The sequence below is a fragment of the Neofelis nebulosa genome, chromosome 17 (assembly GCF_028018385.1).
Source record: "Neofelis nebulosa isolate mNeoNeb1 chromosome 17, mNeoNeb1.pri, whole genome shotgun sequence".
Classification (NCBI taxonomy): Eukaryota; Metazoa; Chordata; class Mammalia; order Carnivora; family Felidae; genus Neofelis; species Neofelis nebulosa.
In genome coordinates, this window is record NC_080798.1 from 21,824,769 (window position 1) to 21,847,572 (window position 22,804).

The window sequence follows — 22,804 nt, forward strand, 5'->3', positions numbered from 1 at the left end:
ATATACTCTGATTTGTTCTGAGGGTCCTTCCGCATCCCTCCAAAGCCTGGGGTTTCTTGAGCACCTGTTTTAGACTCAACACCTAGGCCCTAGAACTTTCTGTCGGCCCTCGGAAGGAGGGGGAAATAAGCCACATTATGTGTCCTCTTGGCACCCAGAAGCTGTCTGAGTCGGCTCTGATGACAGGAGAGGGGATGGCCCAGAGAGGTTACCCTGCACACCTCTGCCTGGAGCCTCTCCCCACCTGTCACACAGACACCTGTTCCTGCCATGGCCATCTCAGGGGCTTGGGAGAGTTGGTGAGGTGATCGGAGGGCTGCACTTTGAGAGGAGTGAGGGGAAAGGACTGGAAAGGGCAGGCCTCAGACCCACTGGTACCCACAGGGGAGCACAGGGCCCCCCCTGGGGTTGCAGATGCCATGGCCCATGAGTGTGTTGGGCATCCCCCCGGCAAGATGCCTGACTAGCCCACAGCCTTCGGGGCAGTGGCTAGTGGCTCTCCCCTCCTCCTTCCAGCAAGATCAGAGGTTCTAGCACACAGTTTCCTCATGTCTGTTCTTCCATAGCCCACTATGACTGTATGACATCTTTTCCCAGAATGCCAATGGGCAGAGGAAAGCAAAGGCAGGGGCGTATAGAAATAGTGATGGGTGGGGCGCCTGGGTGGCTTAGTCTGTTGAGTGGCTGACTCTTGATTTTGGCTTAGGTCGTGATCTCAGGATTGAGCCCTGAGTCTGGCTTGGCTCCATGCTGAGTGTGGAGCCTGCTTAAGATTCTCTCTCTCTCTCTCTCTCTCTCTCTCTCTCTCTCTCTCTCTCTCTCTCTCTCCCTTCTCCTCCTTCTCCTTCCCCTTCCCCTTCTCCTTCCTCGCCCCTGCATGCTCACATGTGCACACACCCTCTCTAAGATAATGATTTTTTAAAAAATTTAGAAATGCTGATGGGTTTTCGGATGTCCCATGGAGCTGGCCCCTGAGGCCACACCTTTTCATCCCCCTCAGCTCAGGAACCCACTCTCCTACACCTGCCTTCCCGAGTGAGTGCGCTGGGGAGAAGGCGCTTTGCCCCACACAGAGCCTGACACATAGGAGGTGCTTTTAGATACTTAATGTAAGAAGCCTTTTATGTGGGTTAAAATTTCACAATGCATTCATGAGTGTGCGCTTGTGAAAATTTCAAACCGTGCAGAAGAGAGCTCCTTTCCCCCCTCCTTCTGCTGTCTCCCTCCCCAGCAACTGTGTCCTCTCCTGCACCCGGAGAGCACTGTCCCCATCCAGGCAAGGAACCTTTCCCTGGATGCCCACCGCACAACCCCACACCGCTAACTCACACAGAAAACAGTTCCCCATTTGACAGTATGTCTTAGACATCTTCCCACATCAGAATCTACAGAATTGCCTTATTCTTTTTAAAGTCAACTTTTAATGCAGTGTAACAGGCAAAAAGGCAGGATGTAAACAGGAGTGTACCGGTTGATGAGTTTTCCCCAAGTGGACGCATCCGTGTAACCAGGGCCCAGATCCGAAGCAGGACATTTCCATCACCCCAGAAGTCCCACACCCACACTGCCCACACCCAGTCGCTCTCTCCCAATGGGACACCACACATCAGTTTTGCCCGAGTTTGAACATTGTGTAAGTAGATCCAAAGAGTATACAGTCGTTCGTGTACGGTGTCTTTGCCTTGATCTTACGTCTGTAAGATTCTTCCGGGTGTTTTGGATAAGAGTTGGTTCGTCCTCGCCGCCGTAGACGGTTCTGTTGTATGGATAGGCCACAATACGGGTGTTCGTTTGCCGTCGATGGGCAGTTGAGCCGTTTGGAGTTTCTTTGCTGCTGCAAATGATGTGCCAAAGGATAGTAGGGTCCCGGTCTTCTGGATCTGCATTTCTGCTGGGTGGGAACCTGTGAAAAGAACTGCTGTGTCACAGAACAGGTGCATTTGTAGCCTTAGCAGGTATTGATTTGATGTACTGGAATTTCCCTCTTATTCTTGTGAACCGCTGCATATTGTTTCATGGTATAGATGTCCCACTTTTTTGATATGATACAGAATGTGACTGAGCACATCTTTCGACATAGAGGGTTTTTGTTTTTTTTTTCCACATATGTGACTATTTCTGTAGTCTAGGTTCCTAGCTGGGTCAAAGAATATACGTATTTTCAAATTTGATATATGCTGCTAGATTACCCTCCATAAAATGATTATGAAATACACTAAGCCGTTAGAGTGTTAAGTTTCTTTTTTTTTCCCCCTCTTCTCTCTCTTTGAAGGATGGCGAGGTGATGAGCGTCCTTGAATCCAGTACAAGAAACACCTAAGTCAGATTATACAAATGTCAGTATAAATTAGTGAGACAGGATGTTTAAAGGGAAACGTGTAATGTAATGCCAACCAGCCAATAGGGACTGTTTATATACTGGTTTAGGAAAACCCATTTTAATAAATAGAAATGAAGTTGAAGTCAGTGAGTATTTATATACGTCAGTCAAAATTATAAGTCATTTGAAATCTGATTTCTTCAAACTGTCTGGGAAGATGGCATCCCTATCCTGGATGTGACCTATCCGTGTAAATGGTGGTCACATGTGTATTAGTGACCCTTGGTGTGTGTTAGAAAGGTGCTGGTGCTGGCTGAGTGCTGGCTGAGTACTGGGTGAATGCTGTCTGAGTGCTGGGTGTGTGTCGGGTGAGTACTGGTTGAGTGTTGGGTGAGTGCTGGCTGAGTGCTGCGTGAGTACGGGTTGAGTGCCGTCTAAGTGCTGCTGAGTGCTGGCTAAGTACTGGTTGAATGTTGGCTGAGTATTGGCCGAGTGCTGTCTGAGTGCCATGTGAGTGCGGGGGCTGAATACTGGCTGAGTGCTGGCTGAGTGCTGGCTGAGTGCTGGCTGAGTGTTGGGTGAGTGCTATCTGAGTTCTGGATGAGTGCTGGCTGAGTGCTGGCTGAGTGTTGGGTGAGTGCTATCTGAGTTCTAGATGAGTGCTGGATGAATGATGGCCGGGTGCTGCCTGAGTGCTGGCTGAGTATCGGTTGAGTGCTGAGTGCTGGCTGAATGCTGGCTGAGTGTTGGGTGAGTGCTATCTGAGTTCTAGATGAGTGCTGGCTGAATGCTGGCTGAGTGTTGGGTGAGTGCTGGCTCAATGCTGACTGAGTGCTGGCTGAGTGCTGGCTGAGTGCTGGCTGGGTGCTGAGTTGTTCCCTGGCATTCCTACAGGCCGCAGGAAGGTCTCCTGATGCATGTAGGCTACCATGCAGGGAGGGAAGGGCTGAGCTTCTCTGTGGTCACTGGGAGCATTCTCCTCTCACTTTTCACTGTGGTCATAAAATAAGCACACCCTTGTCAAGAACTCCTGAGAAACCCCGTGGCCTTGACTCTCTGCTTAGTGTGTCTGTCCTGTGAAATGGCAGTGAGTGACATAAAGGGTCAGAAGGCTCTCGGGCTGCTCTGCCCTGCGTCTGGGAGTGTGAAGGGAGCTGGTGCAGACTCCTGCCTGAGGGGACCCTTGGTGTTTAGAGGCTCTTAGACTAAGCAGATCCTACCTAAGGATGTGGATTTGACCAGGAGTTTCTTTTTATGTATTTACGTTTTAAGTTTATTGATTTTGAGAGAGAGAGAGCGAGCGAGCAGGGGAGCAGGCGAGGGGCAGAGAGAGAATCTTAAGGAGGCTCCACGGTCACCACAGAGCCTCCCACGACCCTGGGATCATGACCTGAGCCCAAATCAAGAATCAGACGCTTAATTGACTGAGCCATCCAGGCACCCCTCGACCAGGAGTTTCTAAGGGTGTTGACCCTCCAGGCTGTGTGAAGGGCACATAGGTTAGGAATGCCGGATCCCTGCCTCGGTAGGTGTACATAGAGAGATGGTCGGTGCCCGTGGTTAGCTGTTGTAAAAACTACATGAGATAAACACCAGAAGAGACATATAAACAATTATACCAATAATCATTCCTTATATTTCTCTAGAAGTTAGAGTTTAGAGAGGACTTTTCCATTCATGGTGTCGTCACTGAGGGACAGGTGAGAAGGGGCTTCCTGGGGGAAGTGGAATGGGCAGGGCCTTGGAGAGCCAGGGAGAGGGTATGAAAAAATGGAGCATGTTACACAAAGTAGAAGAAATGTGTAAACCAAGGAAGGCCAAAAGAGCATTATCAGGGAAGGGTGGTTGTGTGTCCAAGGACAGGTGAGCTGTGGAAGGTAAACTGGGAAGGTAAAATGAGTTTGGTTATGCTGGGCTTTGAATATGGAAGAAGTGAATGAGGGTATATGATCCTCTAATGCCCTTGTGATCTATGTAACCATCTTGACCACGTAAAAGTAAAACCTGTGATTCTGACTTAATTTATTTTAGCAACTTCTTATTCCTAACCTAAATAATACATCTAGAGTATGGATTTATATCATATACATGTTGGATGAATGGATGAATTTTTGGATGGATGAATGGATGGATGGGTGGATGGATGGATGGATGGGTGGATGGATGGATGGGTTGGTGGATGGGCGGATCGGTGGGTGGGTGGGTGGATGTATGTATGATTAGATGGGTGAGTGGATGGGTGGGTGGGTAGATCAGTTGGGTGCGTCAATTCCCTCCTCTTCCACGTAAGTCTTCATTCTCCTTTCATGGAAGCCATCCATTTAACTGCCCACTAAAATCATTCTTTTGGTGCCATGAGGGCCAATGAGGCCCAACAAGAATTCGAGTTGTACATGTATAGCCCACTTTGAAGAGGCCCGTCGTAAGGACTACCCCAAAATTTCCTTAACCCATTACCCTATTCTCAACTATGGTTCTCCCAGGTTTTGAAATGATTGAATGTGCAGACAGGCAAGAGTTCTCCTTGGTTTAGTAGCTGCCTCATTGGGAACCACAAACTATCCCATGAAGATCACTCTGTCCAGCTTCCAGAAGATCCCATGCGCCAGAGGTGAAGGTGTGTAAGGCATGATTCTTCTTAGCCATTAGCAAACTTGACCCTTGCTCATGTGTGCAACGTGAGAAGTCTGAGCACATCCCTTGCCCCTAATAAATCACCCACGCCCTATTTGCTGCTATCTGAAATTCCACCAAGGTGAGAAGATTTTTCTTTGGATGAAGTGTGCTTGAAGCTGAGGACAGAGGAAACTCAGAGAGTCCCCACACTGAGTATTCGTTTACTTTCTATTGTCTGAGGATTTGTCGGGAGCAATTGCTTTCAGTGGGACCGTGCCTTGGATACATTGATTTTTCTTTGCGGTGGGATAGGTGCTCAGACTGTAGCAGAGCGTGTCCCCAGAAGCAATGGGGTGAGTGTGATCTTAGAGCCGAGGGAGCTCGCTTCCCTTGCTGACCATGGGGAGCCTCCCAAGCTCCCGGCCTCCTCCTTGTCTGAGCAATCTCTCCCGCAAGGGAAGGTGTCAGGGAGGGGAGGGAGGTTGTCCGGAAGGGGCTGCCGAGATGGCCGAATGAGGCTTTTTGGTTGCAACAAGAATCCAAAGAGAGGAGCCCTCAGAAGTGCGTTTCTGACCCTGGGGTGGGAGCTCCATGTTTGGCTTCTGGAAGTTTCTCTGCCACATCTAGAGGAACAGGCCTTGGTCTGGGAGCTGAGTCTTCAGAACAGGCTGGGGTTTCCAGCAGCTGGGAGGTGTCCCCTGGACCTTGCTGCTGTTGGCCTCCTAAGGAATCAGCAGCAGCCTGTTGTGGCCTGAACAACTGCTGGAGGGTGACATGGCCTGATTCACGCTGACTTTAGGCACCAATCAGCTAATGCCATGCTTTCCTTGGCATGAAAGCATAGCAGCTTTATTAGCACAGTGATACGCAACCGAACAAGCGTTCGTCTTGCACATTACATCAAATTAACTTGTACAAAATTAATATTCCTGACCTTGCTAGTGGGCAGAGCAATCAATCTAGGAGAGGTTGTCATCCCAATGTGGCCGGCCTTCTGGAGAAGTCCTGACCACCGTGGCTTCAGCCACCATTTCCTTCCCCCAGAGCCAAGCCATGCCCTCCTAGTTCCTCTGGCCCAGCCTTGGCCCTTTGGGGGATTATCCTGGTTCCTGGGAAGCCCCAGTGCCCAGTAGGGATGCCTAGGAGGCCCCTCGTTTCCTTGGGGCCATCCAAGAATAGCATCTCTCTTTATCCCGAGAGCCCGTGACTTCCATCGCTCCAGATGGCTTGGGTGACACTAGGTGCTCAGGTGGATAGATGGAGACAACTCCATGCTGGATTGTGTCGTCCTGGGTACCAAGCCATGCGTACTCCTTCCCTGGAATCAAGTTTCTCCCTCTGTTGTCTAGTGAGTGTCTTAACAGGCCCGCAGCTCAATCTAATCACCTTGGTATTCCCCAGCGCATTTGGCCAAGCTCCCCCCGACTCCATCACTTGCTTCCTTCTGCCATCTCCTCTCCTCTGGGCACAGGAAGCAAATCCCACATCAGTGCTGTTCCTCCGAACCCCCTCCCAGCCAGCGTCCAGGAGGACGCGCTCCATTCCGAGATTTCCCTTCTTGGGGCCCTTGCGTATCAGGGTGCTGGGAGCTGCCTACAGGGTGACAGTGCTCTGTCATGGGCAGCCAGACCCGAGCACCCTGCCTGTCCCCGCCTGTCACCCTCCGGGGCTCCTGACAGCCCATTTTGCGGGGTCTCAGGACATCTGGGCGTAACTCTGGGTCCCAAATCGAGTTGCACCGGACAGGGCAGATGCCACAGATGCGGCAGTGGTCACAGAAGAGAGACCTGCGTAAAAATAACCCCGAGGGCCCAGTGTGTGGGCACTTCATGTGATTCCTTTGAAGAGCAGAAATGCTTGCGTGAAATGGGTCAGTCTGCCTGGATTTTCTAGGTGTGTTTAGAACAAAGGAAGATTGAGGTGGGGTTCTCAGGGATGTTGAGCTCTCTCCCCCATAAAGAAGAAAGCGACTCAAGGCAGAAACTGACCTGATGCGGGGCTGGGCTCGGCCTAGAGAAGGTGGCTGCAGGCACACTGGCCAGAGGGGCCTCGGCGCCCGAGGTGGCCGTCCCTGTGGGCGCTGAGTGAAAGGTACCTGGCTCTAACCATCACCCCACGGGTTAGAGAGCCTGGGAGTCTCGCAGGTGGACAGGCATGGAAATGTGGGGTGAGCCAGGCTTGGTGAAGACCCTGCCTGCTTCCTTCCCAGATGTCTTAAGAATGGCCCATGCCTGCGGGGGTGGGGGGGTGTGGGGGCGCCGCTCTTCCTTCCTCTGCCTACTTCCCCTACTTCCCTTGCCCGTCATTTCTCCCCCTGCTTCTTCTCCTTCCTCTTTGGCTTTCTGCCTTCTCCACAGCCCACAAGGTGGCCAGAGAGCGGGGGAGCACAGCCGGTGCCGCGTAGGGACTCTTGCGCAGCAGGCTTTGCAGGTTCCCCACAACCCCCTTTTCTGGAAGGCAGCATGCAGATCTGGGGACCTGGGAGCGGGAGTCAGCCCGGAGCCTGGACCTGAGCCCCCCACCCCTCAGTGCGGGTCCCTGGGTTTGTGCAGGTCCCTGGAGCCCTACCTCTATTTGCGGAGTCCTTTTCCCTGGGAAACACCCTTATGCCCTCGCTCCTTATGAAGTCCTTGCTTTTTCACAAACACCTGGGAGGTAGGTGTGGCGGGAACCTCTCCCCTCCTTCTCCCACGCCTGGGAAGAACTTGGAGCTCAGAGACCTGAAGCCAGTGTCATGGTCACAGGAACAGCGCGTGGCAGAGCTGGGTCTCGTCATCTGTGACATCACTCATTGTAACATGAAAGATCGCAGTGCAGGAACACCGACGAAACTGGCAGGCCTCTCCCAAGTGCAGGCCAGAGCCCTCACTGACGGTTCTCCCCTTGGGGCCGTGGGGGGGGGGTGATGGGGGGGGTTCGCAGCTATCCCCTGTCGTTGCCAGGAATCTGCTTTGTCATGGGCCCAGGTGTGGCGAGAGGGGGGTTTCAGAGGTGGCCAAGACGCCCCGTTGGTGATCCTGCGGGAACACTGAGGTTAACTGCAGGCTCCAGGGCCTAATTCTCCTGGGGTTTCCAGACCCAGCAGGACAGCAGGTATCCTCTGCCCAGGACGGCCTACATCAGCCCCTCCCCTGTTCTGCTCACCAGGGTCACCTGAGCAGTTAACTTCTTGGTCTCTCTCTAGGCTGGTTAAATTGTTCTCTGCAAACAAAACCAAAACCAAAAACCTGCTTTGGAAATCTGAGTGCTCAGGGAGGCCTGAGTCTCCAGCCTTGGGCACTGACCCGGGGCAGCCCCCGGGGCCCTGTCCCCTCAGCCAGGACTCCCAGCTCAGGCCCTCTCTGTACTCACCGCCCTCCGTCCTGGCCCCTGGAGTCATCTCACCTGCCTGTCTCTCCTCCAACATCCATCACTGCCCACCTCTCACTCCCTCTGTGGCCTCTGTTTCTTCCTCTCTCTGTCTCTGGTTTTCTGTCTCTCTCTCTTTGTCTCTCCCTATATCTGTCTGTATCTCTGCCTCTCCCTGTCTGTCTCCCCCAAACCCTGATCCTTGTGCATTCTCCTCTCCTTCTCCCATTTTTCTCCTGTTGTTCTCCCCTCTCTGCTCCTTCCCCGCTCCCTCGCCCACCACAGGACTTGGGACTTGAACAGGGGTCTGTCCTCTTGCCTGCCAGTTCCCCTCTCTCCATCCCAGTCCTGGGATATTCTCTGGGCTACCCTTACATGGGGGAAGGGGAAAGGGAATCTGGGAAGGCTGTAGTGGGCAAAACCCCTTCCCAGGGGGTGTTGGGAATTGGAAAACGGAGCACTTACTAAAACAGAGCACTTGACTTCTGAACTTTCACTGCAGTCCAGAAAATGCGAAAATCCAAAGGAGGGTTTACTCTGATGTTGCCTCTGGGAGCAGGGCACAGCCAGGCCTTTCCCTTCTTTCCACCCCCCCCACTGCCGGCACCCCCTGCTCCCCTGCTGTGCCCACAGCCCCTGGGACTGGAGAGCTCCCCCCCCGCCCTCCAACAGGGACACTTCAAAGCCTTCTCCTCTCCCTTCTGGGAGAGATTCACAACATTGTGATGAAGGTAATTCCCACTTGCCTGGAAATGGATTCCATTATGCCCCAGCTTACTGTTTTATGTTTATATCAAACGTATTAATTTCTTTTTACCTAGTGGTTGAGTTTAGTTAACGACCCTAATAAATACTGATGAGGGAGCAGCTGCCTCCTGAGGGCTGGCTTTGCCCTCCTCGGACAGGATGGGTCCATTGTCCCCGTGGCCGAGTCTCAGGAGGCGGGAGCGCTCGGACCCCCTGGAAGGGCAGGCATGGAACCCCACAAGTCGGGGAAGGCCATGACGGAGCAGCATGCTCCACACTCCTGTGTGATTCCCCCCAGAACGAGTCAAATCCCCTTTACACCTGCACTGACTCCTGTGAAGTCACAGCCTTGGGAGAGTCCCATCTAACTTGTCAGAGCTCCAGCTTCCTCCAGCTCAGAAAGGAAATCATTGAATCAGCCTTCCAGGCTAGAGAGGGTCAAATGCAATGAATAGGAAAATGGTTCATAAACATACACGTGTTAGGTACGGCCATTTTTTTTTTTTTTTTTTTATCCTTGACATTCCAGGGGCATCAGGCTGGGGAAGTCTGCAGGGAACTCTTGTAATTTTGAGAGCTTTTGTCTCACACGAACATGTGTCTTTACCCAAGAGCCCCCTTCGTTCTGCATGAACGAGGTTCTTCAGTTCATTCACCTGTCCGAAAACATGCCCTTGGCCTTGAGCTCTGGAGCAATGGATTGTCGTGCCGCTGCTTGAAGCGCTTTCTTTTCCGTGGAGGGGAGAGAGAGTGGGGGGTGGACGTGGGGAGGCAGTGGCAGCAGATTCTGGAAGGGCTCCCCTCGTGGAGGGAAACTTTTTCCACTGAGCCGTTTGGGGGAAAAATGAAACGCAGCGCCCCGGCCCGCCCCTCACTCGCTTGCTGGCCTCCACTCCCGCCTGTGTCTTTGCGTCGTTGCAGCTGTTGATTTGGTTTGGATGAGAGCCCCCCACCCCCGCTCGGGGGTTCAGCTGCCTCCTGTACTGGAGCTCACAGCAAAGGCTTCAGTGTCGTCTGTCCGAGACAGAAGAACAATGGTGGTAGCGTGTTCTTGGGGAGGGGTACTCACGTGTGGGAGCCGCCTGGGTGCCTCCGGGGCGAGGAGACACCATCTGCCCCGTTCCCTCCTCTCTTCCTCAGGGGTGGGGGCCGTCATCCTGTCCATCCCAGAGGCCCTTCCCCATGAAGCAGCCCCGCTCAGAGAGAACTGATCCAGGAGGGACTTTGGATCAGACCCCAGGACACCTGCTTTGCTCTGGGACTGGCCAGAGTCTGGATCCACGTAGATGTTTTCGGGCAACTAGCAGGAGGCTTGAAGAAGTCGTCTGTGGTGTTCGTTCACTCGTTCATTCATTCATTCATTCATTCATCCATCCATCCATCCCATGGATATATGCTGAGACAATAGGGTTGCAGCAGATACTGGGGGGGGGGGCGGGGGGGGGATGGGTGGGCGCTGGCCACGCGAAGCTGACAGTCCCTCAGAGCATCCTGGAACGTCCGCTGTAAGCAAGTGATCGAGTGCTGTGCCTTGTCACAAGAGGGGAGAGGGTGCTAAGGGGACAAAACTTGGGGCCGGAGAAGCCCCACCTTTGGCCTGGGGCGGGGGGGGGGGGCACCGGCTCACCTTCTCCTTGTTTGCGTCTGCCTTGGGGTTTCCAGGAGAGCGGTCAGCAGTGGAAAGTGAAGCGGGAGAGACGTCAGCACATGCTAGAAGCCGATGGGCTGGAGAGGAAGTGACACCAAGACCAGGGGAGGACTTCAGGGTTGCTTTGAGGAATTTGAGCTTTCTTCCAAGCCAGATGGGAAGTCACCGAGGGTGTAGCAGCGTTGGGGTGGGGGGGTTGACCTGACTAGCTTGCCGATCAGTAAGCATGTGGGGACGAGGTGGCTTCTTCATGGAGGATAGATGGGAGGGGCGGGAGAAGGGGCTCACTGAGGAGACACTGGGGGTGCTGGTGGCTGCCCAGGCTGGTGTTGGAGGGGACTAAGGACAGACAGAGCCTGTTACAAAGGCTGGTAACGAGCTTCTTCCTGCTGGACGTGACCTCCAACTACTCCCTTCCCAAAGGAGACAGGGAGTAGCTATTGCTCACCTACTATGTGCAAAACCGTGACAATGTGGGGGCTCTTGGGTGGCGCAGTAGGTTGGGTGTCTGACTCTTGATTTCAGCTCAGGTCATGATCCCGGGGTCACGGGATCGAGCCCCACATCAGGCTTCGTGTTGAGCCTGGAGCCTGCTTAAGATTCTCTCTCTCTCTCTCTCTCTCTCTCTCTCTCACTCTCTGTCTCTCACTCTCTTTCTGTCTCAGTCTTCCTCTCTCTCCCTTTGCCCCTGCCCCACTCGCTCTTGTATTTGAGCACACTCTCTCTCTGTCTCTTTCTCTCCCTCTCCCACTAAATAAATAAATACATACGTAATAAATAAATAAAACCATGACAATGTAGAACGGGGTCCTTGCCTTGGAGAATTCAGACGAGAGCATACAGAGGGTTAAAAAGCAGCAAGGAATTCAAACAAGTGTTTGCAGGAGCCAAGCTTCGTGAGGCTCTGTGTGATTAACTGTCAGGTCCAGGTGGGGGATGGTGTCTGCCCTTGGCTCCCAGGGAGGAGAGGCCCCTGAAGGCCAGCATCATGGTGGGGACGGGGACCAGCTTCTCACCCAGCACCCCCGCCCCAGCTGACTTCCCACTATCCCCTGTGACAGTGACTGGAGACACCCAGTGTCCGCTCCCCTCCTTGCCTGACCTGGACATTAACTGTCCCCGTGTCCGGGAGGACTTCCTTCTATCCAGCCAGGGCGATTTTGCTCCTCGGCCCCGAGAAGAAAGGACTAAAGATGCCTTGGCTGGATGCTCATGAGGAGTCCGTGCTTGGAGGAGTGAGTGTGTTTCCACCTCAGTTTACCTTTTGCTCAGACACATTGTAAAATGGGGAAGTAGACATGGGACGACCCCACTGATCCAGTGCCCTGCCTCATATGGACGGGGAAATCGAGGCCTCGCGAAAGAAAGTGCCATACTGTTCTGCGTGCACCCGCCTCGCCTGGCGGGTGTGGGTCCTTGGTACGGATTTGCCCAGTGAATGCACCTTTCCTTCTCCTATAGCTCTCCCCGCCCTCACAACGTCTCCAAGTTTTGTGACAATTTAATTTAGGGTGGAGGGAAGAGCCGTCGGGGGGGTGGGGGGAGGAAGAAGTCCTAGGCTCAGCCTAAGGGTCTGATGAGAAAATGGCAGTCTTGGTAGGTAGTGAGGTCCCTGTCACGGTGGTGTGCGAGTGCGCTTATCAGGAGCCTCAGAAACCACCACAAGGCCAGGGTCTCCCCAGGACCCAGTGCCCCTCGGCACCCAGGCTTTTTCAGTTTCTTCAGAGCAGGATTCTGTTCCCACCAGGGAGGTTGGCCTTACTTTCCTCAGTCACCAGACTGGTGGCGTTCTGATATGGCGGTATGATTCACGAAGCGTATCGAGGTGCGGTGGGGGCCCCTCTGGGGGCGGGAGCCGGTCAGACAGGTGCGGGACCTGTGGGGGTGCTCCGGGCGGCCCGTGCGTGGAGGCTTCCACGGGGGCTCCCGTGCTCAGGCAGCGGACTGGCAGAGCCACTGGGTTTTCTCTTAGCTGGGAGTCTCTGTGCCTCAGGGGGCTCCCGTGTCTGCCATCGGCCCCCGCTTCTCCGGGCTGCCCAGTGTCCTCCCATAGCTGCCTCAGGTTAGGGCCACTTTTGGGTTGTTGCCTCTCGCAGACTTAATTCCACGGGAGCCATCATGACAGCAAAGGGCCCAGGGTGTGGGCTCACGTTGCCAACTGCGGCTCAAAGGAGCACCTTCAGGAGAGAAGGGGCTCTGGGGTCCATCTCTGTTTCCACAAAGCCGGGCTTTTCCTCACATGTCCGGCATGGGGACATGGGCCGTGTGGTTTCCTCCTCTCTTCCCTCGTGTCCAAAACGAAGCCCCTTTGATGGAAACATTATGCATCTGGGCACCCAGGGCATCTCTGCAGTCAGGGGGCCGTGCCCAGTTAAAGCCCCATCACTCTCTGCTCCGGCTCCTCTCCGAGAGGAGTGTGGACCTGCCCGGATGCTCTGGCCTGCCCCTGCCACGTGTCCCCTGGCGAGAGCGACCGGCTGACCTGGTTTGCCCGGGTCCGAGAGGCTCCTCGGGGTGCAAGACTTTCAGTGCTAACATCAGGGCCGTTCCGGGCAAACTGTGACTCCTGGTCTCTCTCCATGCCTGGCTGCGTCACATACCCCTGCCCGTACGAATGTGTGTACTGGGAACGCTATTCCCATCGCGGTTCCAATGACCTCAGTGTTGGGATGTCACTCTTGTCTCTGCTCAGAATTCTTGGCGCTCAAAGGGAGACTTCGGAATGGAATGACCAGGATGAAAGAGCAAAGGGGGGGAAATATCTGTCTTCAGGGGAGTCTTAAATGTGAGAGTCATGTTTTTTTGGTTTTTTGTTTTTTTTGGTTTTTCTCCCCCCGCCCTCCCCCAGGTGTCAAATCGATAAATCGATAGGAGGCACATCTTTAAAATTCTGGAAGTAAATTCCACAAACGAAGCTTCCTTTTCTTTTATGAGAGTTTGTCTTCAGTTTTGTAGTGTTTGGGTCAAGCTGGACACCCCATGCCGTGGCATTCCGGCTACCTCACACACTCGCCCAGCGGTCTTCTGACGCAAACACACACACACACACACACACACTATATATATATATATATAAAATTATTATATTATAAATAAATATAATTATAAATATATTCTATCTAAATTATAAATATATATATTTATATATATATATTATATATATATATAATATATATATAATATATATATATACGTGTGTGTGTGTGTATAAATCACTTTGTTCCATTAACGCGACTCCTCTCCTGGCTTTTCGTCTCTGGATGTGTCTGTTCTAGAACCCACAGCTGCTCAGCCCTGCCCTCCACCTGCTTGGGAAGTGCACACTGGATTTATATCCCCAGTTACATTGCTTCCAGAAAGACAAGATCCCTGTTGAATGCCCATGAAGCTTATGCTGAGTAAATATTGACAAAGTAGTCTAAAGAGCAAACACTTTGACATTTGTAAGGTCCACTGGAAGGTCTTGTATATATTTATACAGAAGGAATGAGCACCGCATACCAATTTTCCTGAACTTGTTCTGACATAATTCTGCATGGATAGTGTGTGTGCAGGTGGCTGAGAAAACGGCTGAGTGTTCACACGGCGGACGGGGCCAGGGCTGGGTCAAGGTCTTCCCTCCCATTGGGAACAAACCAGTGCCTATCCCTTGGTAGGAAAACTTACTATAAGCTTTTATGAGACCTAGTTTTCCAGAAGGAAGAAAGAAAAGAAAAAATAATAATCCACAAAACCTTGCTTTTAATTTATTGCAATTGATGTACTTTCTTTTTACTTCGTAAAAATTGTATTGATGTTTTTGTACTTTATATTTATTAAAGATTGAGCCTCAAAAATGTAATGAGTAAAAAATGCTTGCTTAATTTAAATTGTGAATCTGTCTGTTAAGAAATGCATTAGGGGTAGGAGAAGCATAAGACATATTAATTGACAGACAGGAACTGCTGTCTCTGAGGTTGATACAAGTAATTTATTACTTTAGAAATGAATGCCACCTCCAGAATGTGCTTCATTAATTTCAAATTTAGTTTTAATTTCAAGCTGTTGCCCCTTGAGAAGAATAAGGTGGCAAATTATGTTTGAAGAGCAGATTTTTTTTTTTTTTTTTTTTTTTTTGCTCCAAAGAAACACCGGGTTTTAACTATTTAATTTTACAAATACATGTGCCCGGCCTACCTTGCTGCATTTTTCCCGAGAGTCGAGAACATTTTCTAGGTAAGGTCAACACTTAACTAATGCTTTTTTTTTTCTTCTTTCTTTCTTTCTTTCTTTCTTTCTTTCTTTCTTTCTTTCTTTCTTTTTCTCTCCTTCTCCCCGTCTCTCTCCTTTCTCTCCCACCTGTTACCACCACGGCAGCCTACGTTTCCGATGAGTTAAAGGCTGCCGCCCTGGTAGAAGAGGATATAGACCCCGAGGAGAGCACGGCAGATGGGGAGCCCTCAGCCAAGTACATGTGCCCGGAGAAGGAGCTCGGCAAGAGCTGCCCCAGTTACCAGAACTCCCCGGTGGCTGAGTTTTCCAGCCACGAGATGGACAGCGAGTCCCACATCAGTGAGACCAGTGACCGCATGGCTGACTTTGAAAGCGGCTCCGTCAAGAACGAAGAGGAGACCAAGGAGGTGGCGGTCCCCCTGGAAGACACGACCGTGTCGGACAGCCTGGAGCAGATGAAGGCCGTGTACAACAACTTCCTGTCCAACTCCTACTGGTCCAACCTGCACCTCAACCTGCACCCGCCGTCGTCGGAGAAGAACAACGGCGGCGGCAGCAGCGGCAGCAGCAGCAGCAGCAGCAGCAGCTGCGGCAGCGGGAGCTTCGACTGGCACCAGAGCGCCATGGCCAAGACCCTGCAGCAGGTGTCGCAGAGCCGCGTGCTGCCCGAGCCCAGCCTCTTCAGCACCGTGCAGCTGTACCGGCAGAGCAGCAAGCTCTACGGCTCCATCTTCACGGGCGCCAGCAAGTTCCGCTGCAAGGACTGCAGCGCCGCCTACGACACGCTGGTGGAGCTGACGGTGCACATGAACGAGACGGGGCACTACCGCGACGACAACCACGAGACCGACAACGACAACCCCAAGCGCTGGTCCAAGCCCCGCAAGCGCTCCTTGCTGGAGATGGAGGGCAAGGAGGACGCCCAGAAGGTGCTGAAGTGCATGTACTGCGGCCACTCGTTCGAGTCTCTGCAGGACCTGAGCGTCCACATGATCAAAACGAAACACTACCAAAAAGTGCCTCTGAAGGAGCCCGTGACTCCCGTCGCAGCCAAAATCATCCCTGCCGCCCGGAAGAAAGCTTCGCTGGAGCTGGAGCTCCCCAGCTCCCCGGATTCCACGGGCGGGACCCCCAAGGCTGTGATGCCCGACACCAACGACGTGCTTCAGAAGAACTCCAACCCCTACATCACGCCAAATAACCGGTACGGCCACCAGAACGGGGCCAGCTACGCGTGGCACTTTGAAGCCCGGAAGTCCCAGATCCTGAAGTGCATGGAGTGCGGCAGCTCCCACGATACCCTGCAGGAGCTCACCGCCCACATGATGGTCACCGGCCACTTCATCAAGGTCACGAACTCGGCCATGAAGAAGGGCAAGCCCATCATGGAGACGCCCGTCACGCCCACCATCACGACCCTGCTGGACGAGAAGGTGCAGTCCGTGCCCCTGGCCGCCACCACCTTCACGTCCCCCGCCAACACCCCCGCCAGCGTCTCCCCGAAGCTGAACGTGGAGGTCAAGAAGGAGGTCGACAAGGACAAGGCGGTCCCCGACGAGAAGCCCAAGGAAAAGGAGAAGCCCTGCGAAGAAGAGGAGAAATACGACATCTCTTCCAAGTACCACTATTTGACTGAAAACGACCTAGAGGAGAGCCCCAAGGGGGGCCTGGATATCCTGAAATCCCTGGAGAACACCGTGACGTCGGCGATCAACAAGGCGCAGAACGGCACCCCCAGCTGGGGGGGCTACCCCAGCATCCACGCCGCCTACCAGCTCCCCAACATGATGAAGCTGTCCCTGGGCTCGTCGGGGAAGAGCGCGCCCCTGAAACCCATGTTCGGCAACAGCGAGATTGTGTCTCCCACGAAAACCCAGACCCTGGTCTCCCCGCCCAGCAGCCAGACCTCGCCCATGCCCAAGACGAACTTTCACGCCATGGAGGAGCTGGTGAAGAAAGTCACCGAGAAGGTTGCCAAAGCGGAGGAGAAGACGAAGGAGCCGGAGGGCAAGCTGTCTCCGCCCAAGCGGGCCACCCCGTCCCCGTGCAGCAGCGAAATCAGCGAGCCCATCAAGATGGAGGCGTCCAGCAGCGACGGGGGCTTCAAAAGCCAGGAGGGCAGCCCCAGCCCCCAGCGGGATGGCTGCAAGGAGGGGAGCCCCCCGGCAGAGCCGGTGGAGAACGGCAAGGAGCTGGTGAAACCCATGAGCAGCGGCCTGAGCAGCAGCACGGCCATCATCACCGACCACCCGCCCGAACAGCCTTTCGTGAACCCGCTGAGTGCCCTCCAGTCGGTCATGAACATCCACCTGGGCAAGGCTGCCAAGCCCTCCCTGCCTGCCCTTGACCCCATGAGCATGCTTTTCAAGATGAGCAACAGCCTGGCCGAGAAGGCGGCCGTGGCCACGCCGCCGCCCCTGCAGTCCAAGAAGGCGGACCACCTCGACCGCTATTTCTACCACGTCAACAACGACCAGCCCATAGACTTGACAAAAGGGAAGAGTGACAAGGGCTGCTCTTTGGGTTCAGTGCTTTTGTCACCCACGTCCACATCCCCGGCAACCTCCTCATCCACGGTGACAACGGCAAAGACATCTGCCGTCGTATCATTCATGTCAAACTCGCCGCTCCGCGAGAATGCCTTGTCAGATATATCCGATATGCTGAAGAACTTGACAGAGAGCCACACGTCAAAGTCCTCCACTCCTTCCAGCATCTCCGAGAAGTCTGACATTGACGGGGCCACTCTGGAGGAGGCCGAGGAGGCGACGCCCGCGCAGAAGAGGAAGGGCCGCCAGTCAAACTGGAACCCCCAGCACCTGCTCATCCTCCAGGCCCAGTTTGCCGCCAGCCTCCGGCAGACCTCCGAGGGGAAGTACATCATGTCCGACCTGAGCCCCCAGGAACGCATGCACATCTCGAGGTTCACCGGGCTCTCCATGACCACCATCAGCCACTGGCTGGCCAACGTGAAATACCAGCTTCGAAGGACAGGTGGAACAAAGTTCCTCAAAAACTTGGACACCGGCCACCCCGTGTTCTTTTGTAATGACTGCGCGTCACAAATCAGGACTCCCTCCACGTACATCAGTCACCTGGAGTCACACCTGGGCTTCCGGCTCCGGGACTTGTCCAAACTGTCCACCGAACAGATTAACAATCAAATAGCACAAACCAAGTCGCCCTCAGAAAAACTGGCGACGTCCTCCCCGGAGGAGGACCTGGGGACCTCCTACCAGTGCAAACTTTGCAATCGGACCTTTGCGAGCAAGCATGCGGTTAAACTTCACCTTAGCAAAACACACGGGAAATCCCCAGAAGACCACCTTCTGTACGTCTCTGAGTTAGAGAAGCAGTAGCATTTGCTTTTGATTAAAATGACTGTAATTTGCTTTGAGGGAAACTGTTGCAGGCACCTTAAGGCCCCTCTGTCTTGTTCTTGGCACATGCTCTCATTTTAACTGCAAAGAAATCACTCTGGGCAGGACTGTTTTGTATAACTGTACAGTGTTTAATAGAGGTGCATAATCAGCTGTTGTTACTGGTAAAATATGAAGGTTAAAACGCAGTGGCAAGTGTTTGGAACTTTGTGTAAATGGGATTGAGTTGTGAGCATCCCCCCGATGCTTCAAGCTGCATGCATTAACAGACAGTTTAATTAAGCATTTATAACGAAATCGGGCACACTTTTTCCACGCGGCTCGAGTGTGCTGGCATTCCTCACCCTTTCATCTTTAGCCCTCTGAGTACTTTGAAGCACTTTTGCATTAATTTGGTTAAAAAAAAGAAAAGAAAATAATAATAATGTATGAAGCTCTGTTTTTTAAACTCCTTACCAGCTTAGTTATAATGAATAATATAAACCTCCATTTATGCAGGTCTGCAGGGGTATAACACGCCTTGAAATTTAAAAGAATATTATTTTCACATTGAAACATAGATGTATATATTGTATAGATTTCAGACTCTCTTATGAAAAATGTGATTGTGGTTAAAAATGACCTTTTTTCCTGCATTTATAGCAACAGTGTTTTATGTACCTGCTATGCTCTGGGCATAAGCCGTGCCTATGTATAGTGTATATTTCTTTTCCTTTTTTTTTTTTTTTTTTTTTTTTTTTTTTTTTAAGGTCTATGGTTTTGTGTTTTTTTTTTTTTACATGCAAACATTGTAAATTATACAGAAGATACCACAGATAGCATTTATAAAGTATACAGAAACATTATCTGAAAGCAAAGTATGATTGTTTGTTTTCCTATACAGTACATCTATATTGATAGAGGTTCATGTTTAAATTATACATATTTATTAGCATCATGTTATCATTTGTTTTGAGCAGTCTGAATAAACGAGGCCAGGAAATACGTCCATGGCAGGCATCATAAATATTTTGCACATGATTTTTAAAGGTATTTATTAGAAATCAAAGAACGCTCAAAATAAACTCAGTGCTCAAAGGGTTAAGTCTATTTGAAAAGGAGAAAAAAAAAGAAAAAGAAGAACTTGTACTGTATTTCCTAAGCATTGATAAAGCCTTTAAAATGTTTGTACTGTAATACTTTGCTTAAAAGTCATGAGGCATTCCGTGATACAACCTCTTTCACTTACTTACCAGCCCTCTTGGTTGCTATTTCATGTTGTAGGATGCCTTTTTATTTCGATTGGTAACTTTCTGTTTTGTTCTTCCTAATTATTCTCCCAAGATCCCACACTGCAGCTTTATCTTTAGGCTTATGAAAGGTAACCCGTGGTTACCGGCTCTCCAAGTGATTCTGTTCTCCATTTTTGGCAGTTAATTTGCAGAAGTAACTGACAGCTGACACCATATGAGAACCTATGTATAAAATATTGGCATGTAAACAGCACAGACACTGTAACACACTCTGTGCCCTGTTTTGTTGTTGACAATGAACCACCATTATGTGACTCTTCATATAACCCTTTTTTCTACGGCAGCATTAAAATTGTCTTTTTGCTATAATTTTGTGTTGCGTTCACAATTATGTCTGAAATGTGCTACGACTAACGAGCACATTAAAATTAAATTGTATGCGATCTGTTTATGACTGAGTTGGTTGCTGTGTCTGCCAGGTGCTGGCAGTCGGAAGCTGCCCGTAAATCACGGGAGTTTTAGTGAACTTTGGCGTTTGGAGAGCAGGGAGCCCTCTCTCAGAGGCTGCGTGGACAGAATTTTCCCCGAGAATAAAATGTTAAAGAAAGGAAGACATTTCACATGAGGTTAGCTTCTCTCTGCGAAAGCGATCTGCTAACAGAGCGGTGGAGGGGCTCCAGGTCAACACCTGGTGGTCCGCGTGGGGGCCGGGGGTTTGGTCTCCCCTCTGGACGGTGAGGAGTCAGGGCCCCGAGCCCTGCAGGAGGCAGGTGGGGGAAGGAAGGTCTTTGCAAGACTCAGTTTGGGGCGGTTCCTTCCTGTTGATTCGGGATTTTCGAGTCGCAGCCACAGATAAGGAGGTGTGCAGGGTGGTGGCGGGGGGGGGGGGGGGGGGGGGGCGACCGAACCCGTACACGGGAGGAGTGGGGAGAGCATTTATATGATAATCACCAGCTTTTATTAGCCCTGGCAAATCATGCCAACAAAACGCTGGGAACATCATGTAAAATTGTAAAATACCTTTATTACTACATTCAAACTACTCTTGCAGTTATGCAGAATCGGAGCTCCTAACCTAGAATTATACAAATGAGAGATGTGTTACATCCATGTAATGCATAAAACACCTCAACTTAAAAGAAATACTCTTTTATTAAAAATTTAAATGAAACCCTTTCAGAGATGTTCGGCAACACGCCTCCGTCTTTTTCCTGTTCATCCCCACCCCTTTTGTCAAGCGGAGTCCAAAATTTCTGTCTGCTTTACTTTCTCTCGGCAGCCCATGTCTCTCCGGGTTTTTAGAGAGAACCTCACTGGAGTTGCAGACGGGTTTTTGGCAAATAGGGAGTGTCTTTCTGGCTGTGCTCGCCACACAATTGGGCTGTGCCTGCGGGCGGGGCACAGAGGGCTTTCCCTTCTGGGTGGCGGGCCCGGCTCCCTCCCCACCTCCTCCTTGGCCTGCCCTCATCCCTCCTGGAGTAGTTGTGCGCCCCGTGGGCCTTTATCTGGGAGGCGTGTGGGGCACAATGCCCGTCTCTGGGGGCCCCCCGGCCCCCCCCCCCGGAACCTGGCTCAGGGGACAGCACCCTCCCTCCCGTGCCTTCCACATCTTCACATCCTGGAGCCCAGATTTCCACTCTTGAATTTTTCACAGGTTAAATATAGCATCGGTTTATTAGAATCCAAAGTCCTGCGTCTAACAGATTATACTGACAACACTTCCATCACCACCAGGGCCCATGTGGCTTGAAGGGAGATGGGGTTTGTGCAAGTGAGGGTGCCCCCTCCCCCCCCGCCCCCCACCTTAACAGTTTGGGAGAAGAACCTGACATTCTGCCCATCTTCTCTCCACCCCACCGTGGGATTATCTTCAGGACTTTTCACTTTGGGCGTGGGAGTGAGGGTTTAGAGCCAAGGTGGGTACCAGGTGATATCACCCACTTGGCACCTGGGGCTCAGAGCCAGGAAAGGGGCGCTCATAGGAGCGGGGCCCAGAAATTAATGTTACCACCGGAGGAAACGCAGTTAACTGGGGAGTTCAGGGCTCTACTCAGGATTGCGATTGGCAAAGTGACTGTCCCCCCCCCCACCCCCCCGAGCCACGCATCCTGGGACGGGGTGGGGGTGGGAGCTGGCTAGGGCCAGTGTTAGTCTCCGATGGCCTCGGAAAGGCAAGGCCAATTTGCTCCGGAGGTCACAACCCCCTCCTGGCCGCCGCCCGGAGAAGCCTTCCATTCCCAGCCCAGGATGCCTCTGGTTTTCCGGGGACACAACGGCCAGATGTAAAGTGGCGTTCCGAATCTGAGGTGGCTGTGCGCTGGGTCTCCGGCTGGCGCGGATAGAGGGTGCCAGTGCGGGCACGGCTGGGGCCTCCCGGTCAGGTGTCTAAATGGGCCGTGGGAGGAGGAGGGACGGTGCCAGTGAGGGCGGTTTTAATCACAGGTATGTAGGTGACCCCGACCTCACCCCGCCCAAGCCCGGGCTTGCTGCGGCCCTACTGTATATCTTCCAGCCATCGCATTTACACAGTATCTTAAAATAACATTTGTGATAAATGTGCAATTTAACTAATTTATGGTGCTATGATGTGCTCAGGGCTACATGCAAGATGAAAATCTTAAATGGAGCTTGAACAGCTCACTTCACAACAAGAAATCAATATGCCACATCTTAGCTATTCGCTGCAGTCAACATTTAGCAAAAATATCAGTGATGTATCTTTAAGTTTTAGGCAGCAAGAATTCTATAATTAACCCAAATCGTACAGAGTTAGAGAGAGTTGGGTATGATAAGGACCCAGATCTCCCTGGCATCTCCGTTCTATTTTCATTCTGCAAAAGGAAAAAAAAAAAAAAAAAAAATATATATATATATATATATATATATATATATATATTGATAGCCAGCAAAGAGGCACTTCTCCCCAGGGTGTTCTGTGCTCAGGTCGGAGCGTGAGCCTCCCCAGCAGAATTCAGGGCTGTGGTCCCCACCACCTCGGAAGGATTTCTTTTCTCAAGTTCAGAGGCTCCGACTAGGCTAGGTGGACTGCCCTGCCCCCAACCCCTGACCACCTGCTGTGCCACAGGCCTGGTGACCAAATAAACCCTGAGAAAGAAAAAAAAAAAAGGCCCTATTCCCTATTACCAGAGCCTGGGAGAGCTGAGCTCCTTGAGAAGCAGATAGAACCCTGAAGCCGGGAGCCTGACCGTGGAGAAGGACAGGCGCTGATAGGAAGCAAGGCTGCATTTCCCAAATCCGGTGTTAAAGCTGTGGTCTCCAGAGATTTCTAAGTCATCTAATA

At 52.0% G+C, this 22,804-nt stretch overlaps 1 protein-coding gene across 2 annotated transcripts in view; it reads left to right on the forward strand.

Moving 5' to 3' along the window:
• The window catches only part of TSHZ3 (teashirt zinc finger homeobox 3), a 70,656-nt gene extending 50,784 nt beyond the window's left edge, over positions 1–19,872 (forward strand). For both annotated transcript variants that reach the window (XM_058709535.1, XM_058709536.1), the window contains exon 3: positions 15,036–19,872. In XM_058709535.1, the coding sequence (XP_058565518.1) occupies positions 15,036–18,250 (3,215 nt within the window). In that variant the 3' untranslated portion in view covers positions 18,251–19,872. The remainder of the gene's footprint in view (positions 1–15,035) is intronic.
• The last annotated feature ends 2,932 nt before the right edge of the window (positions 19,873–22,804 follow it).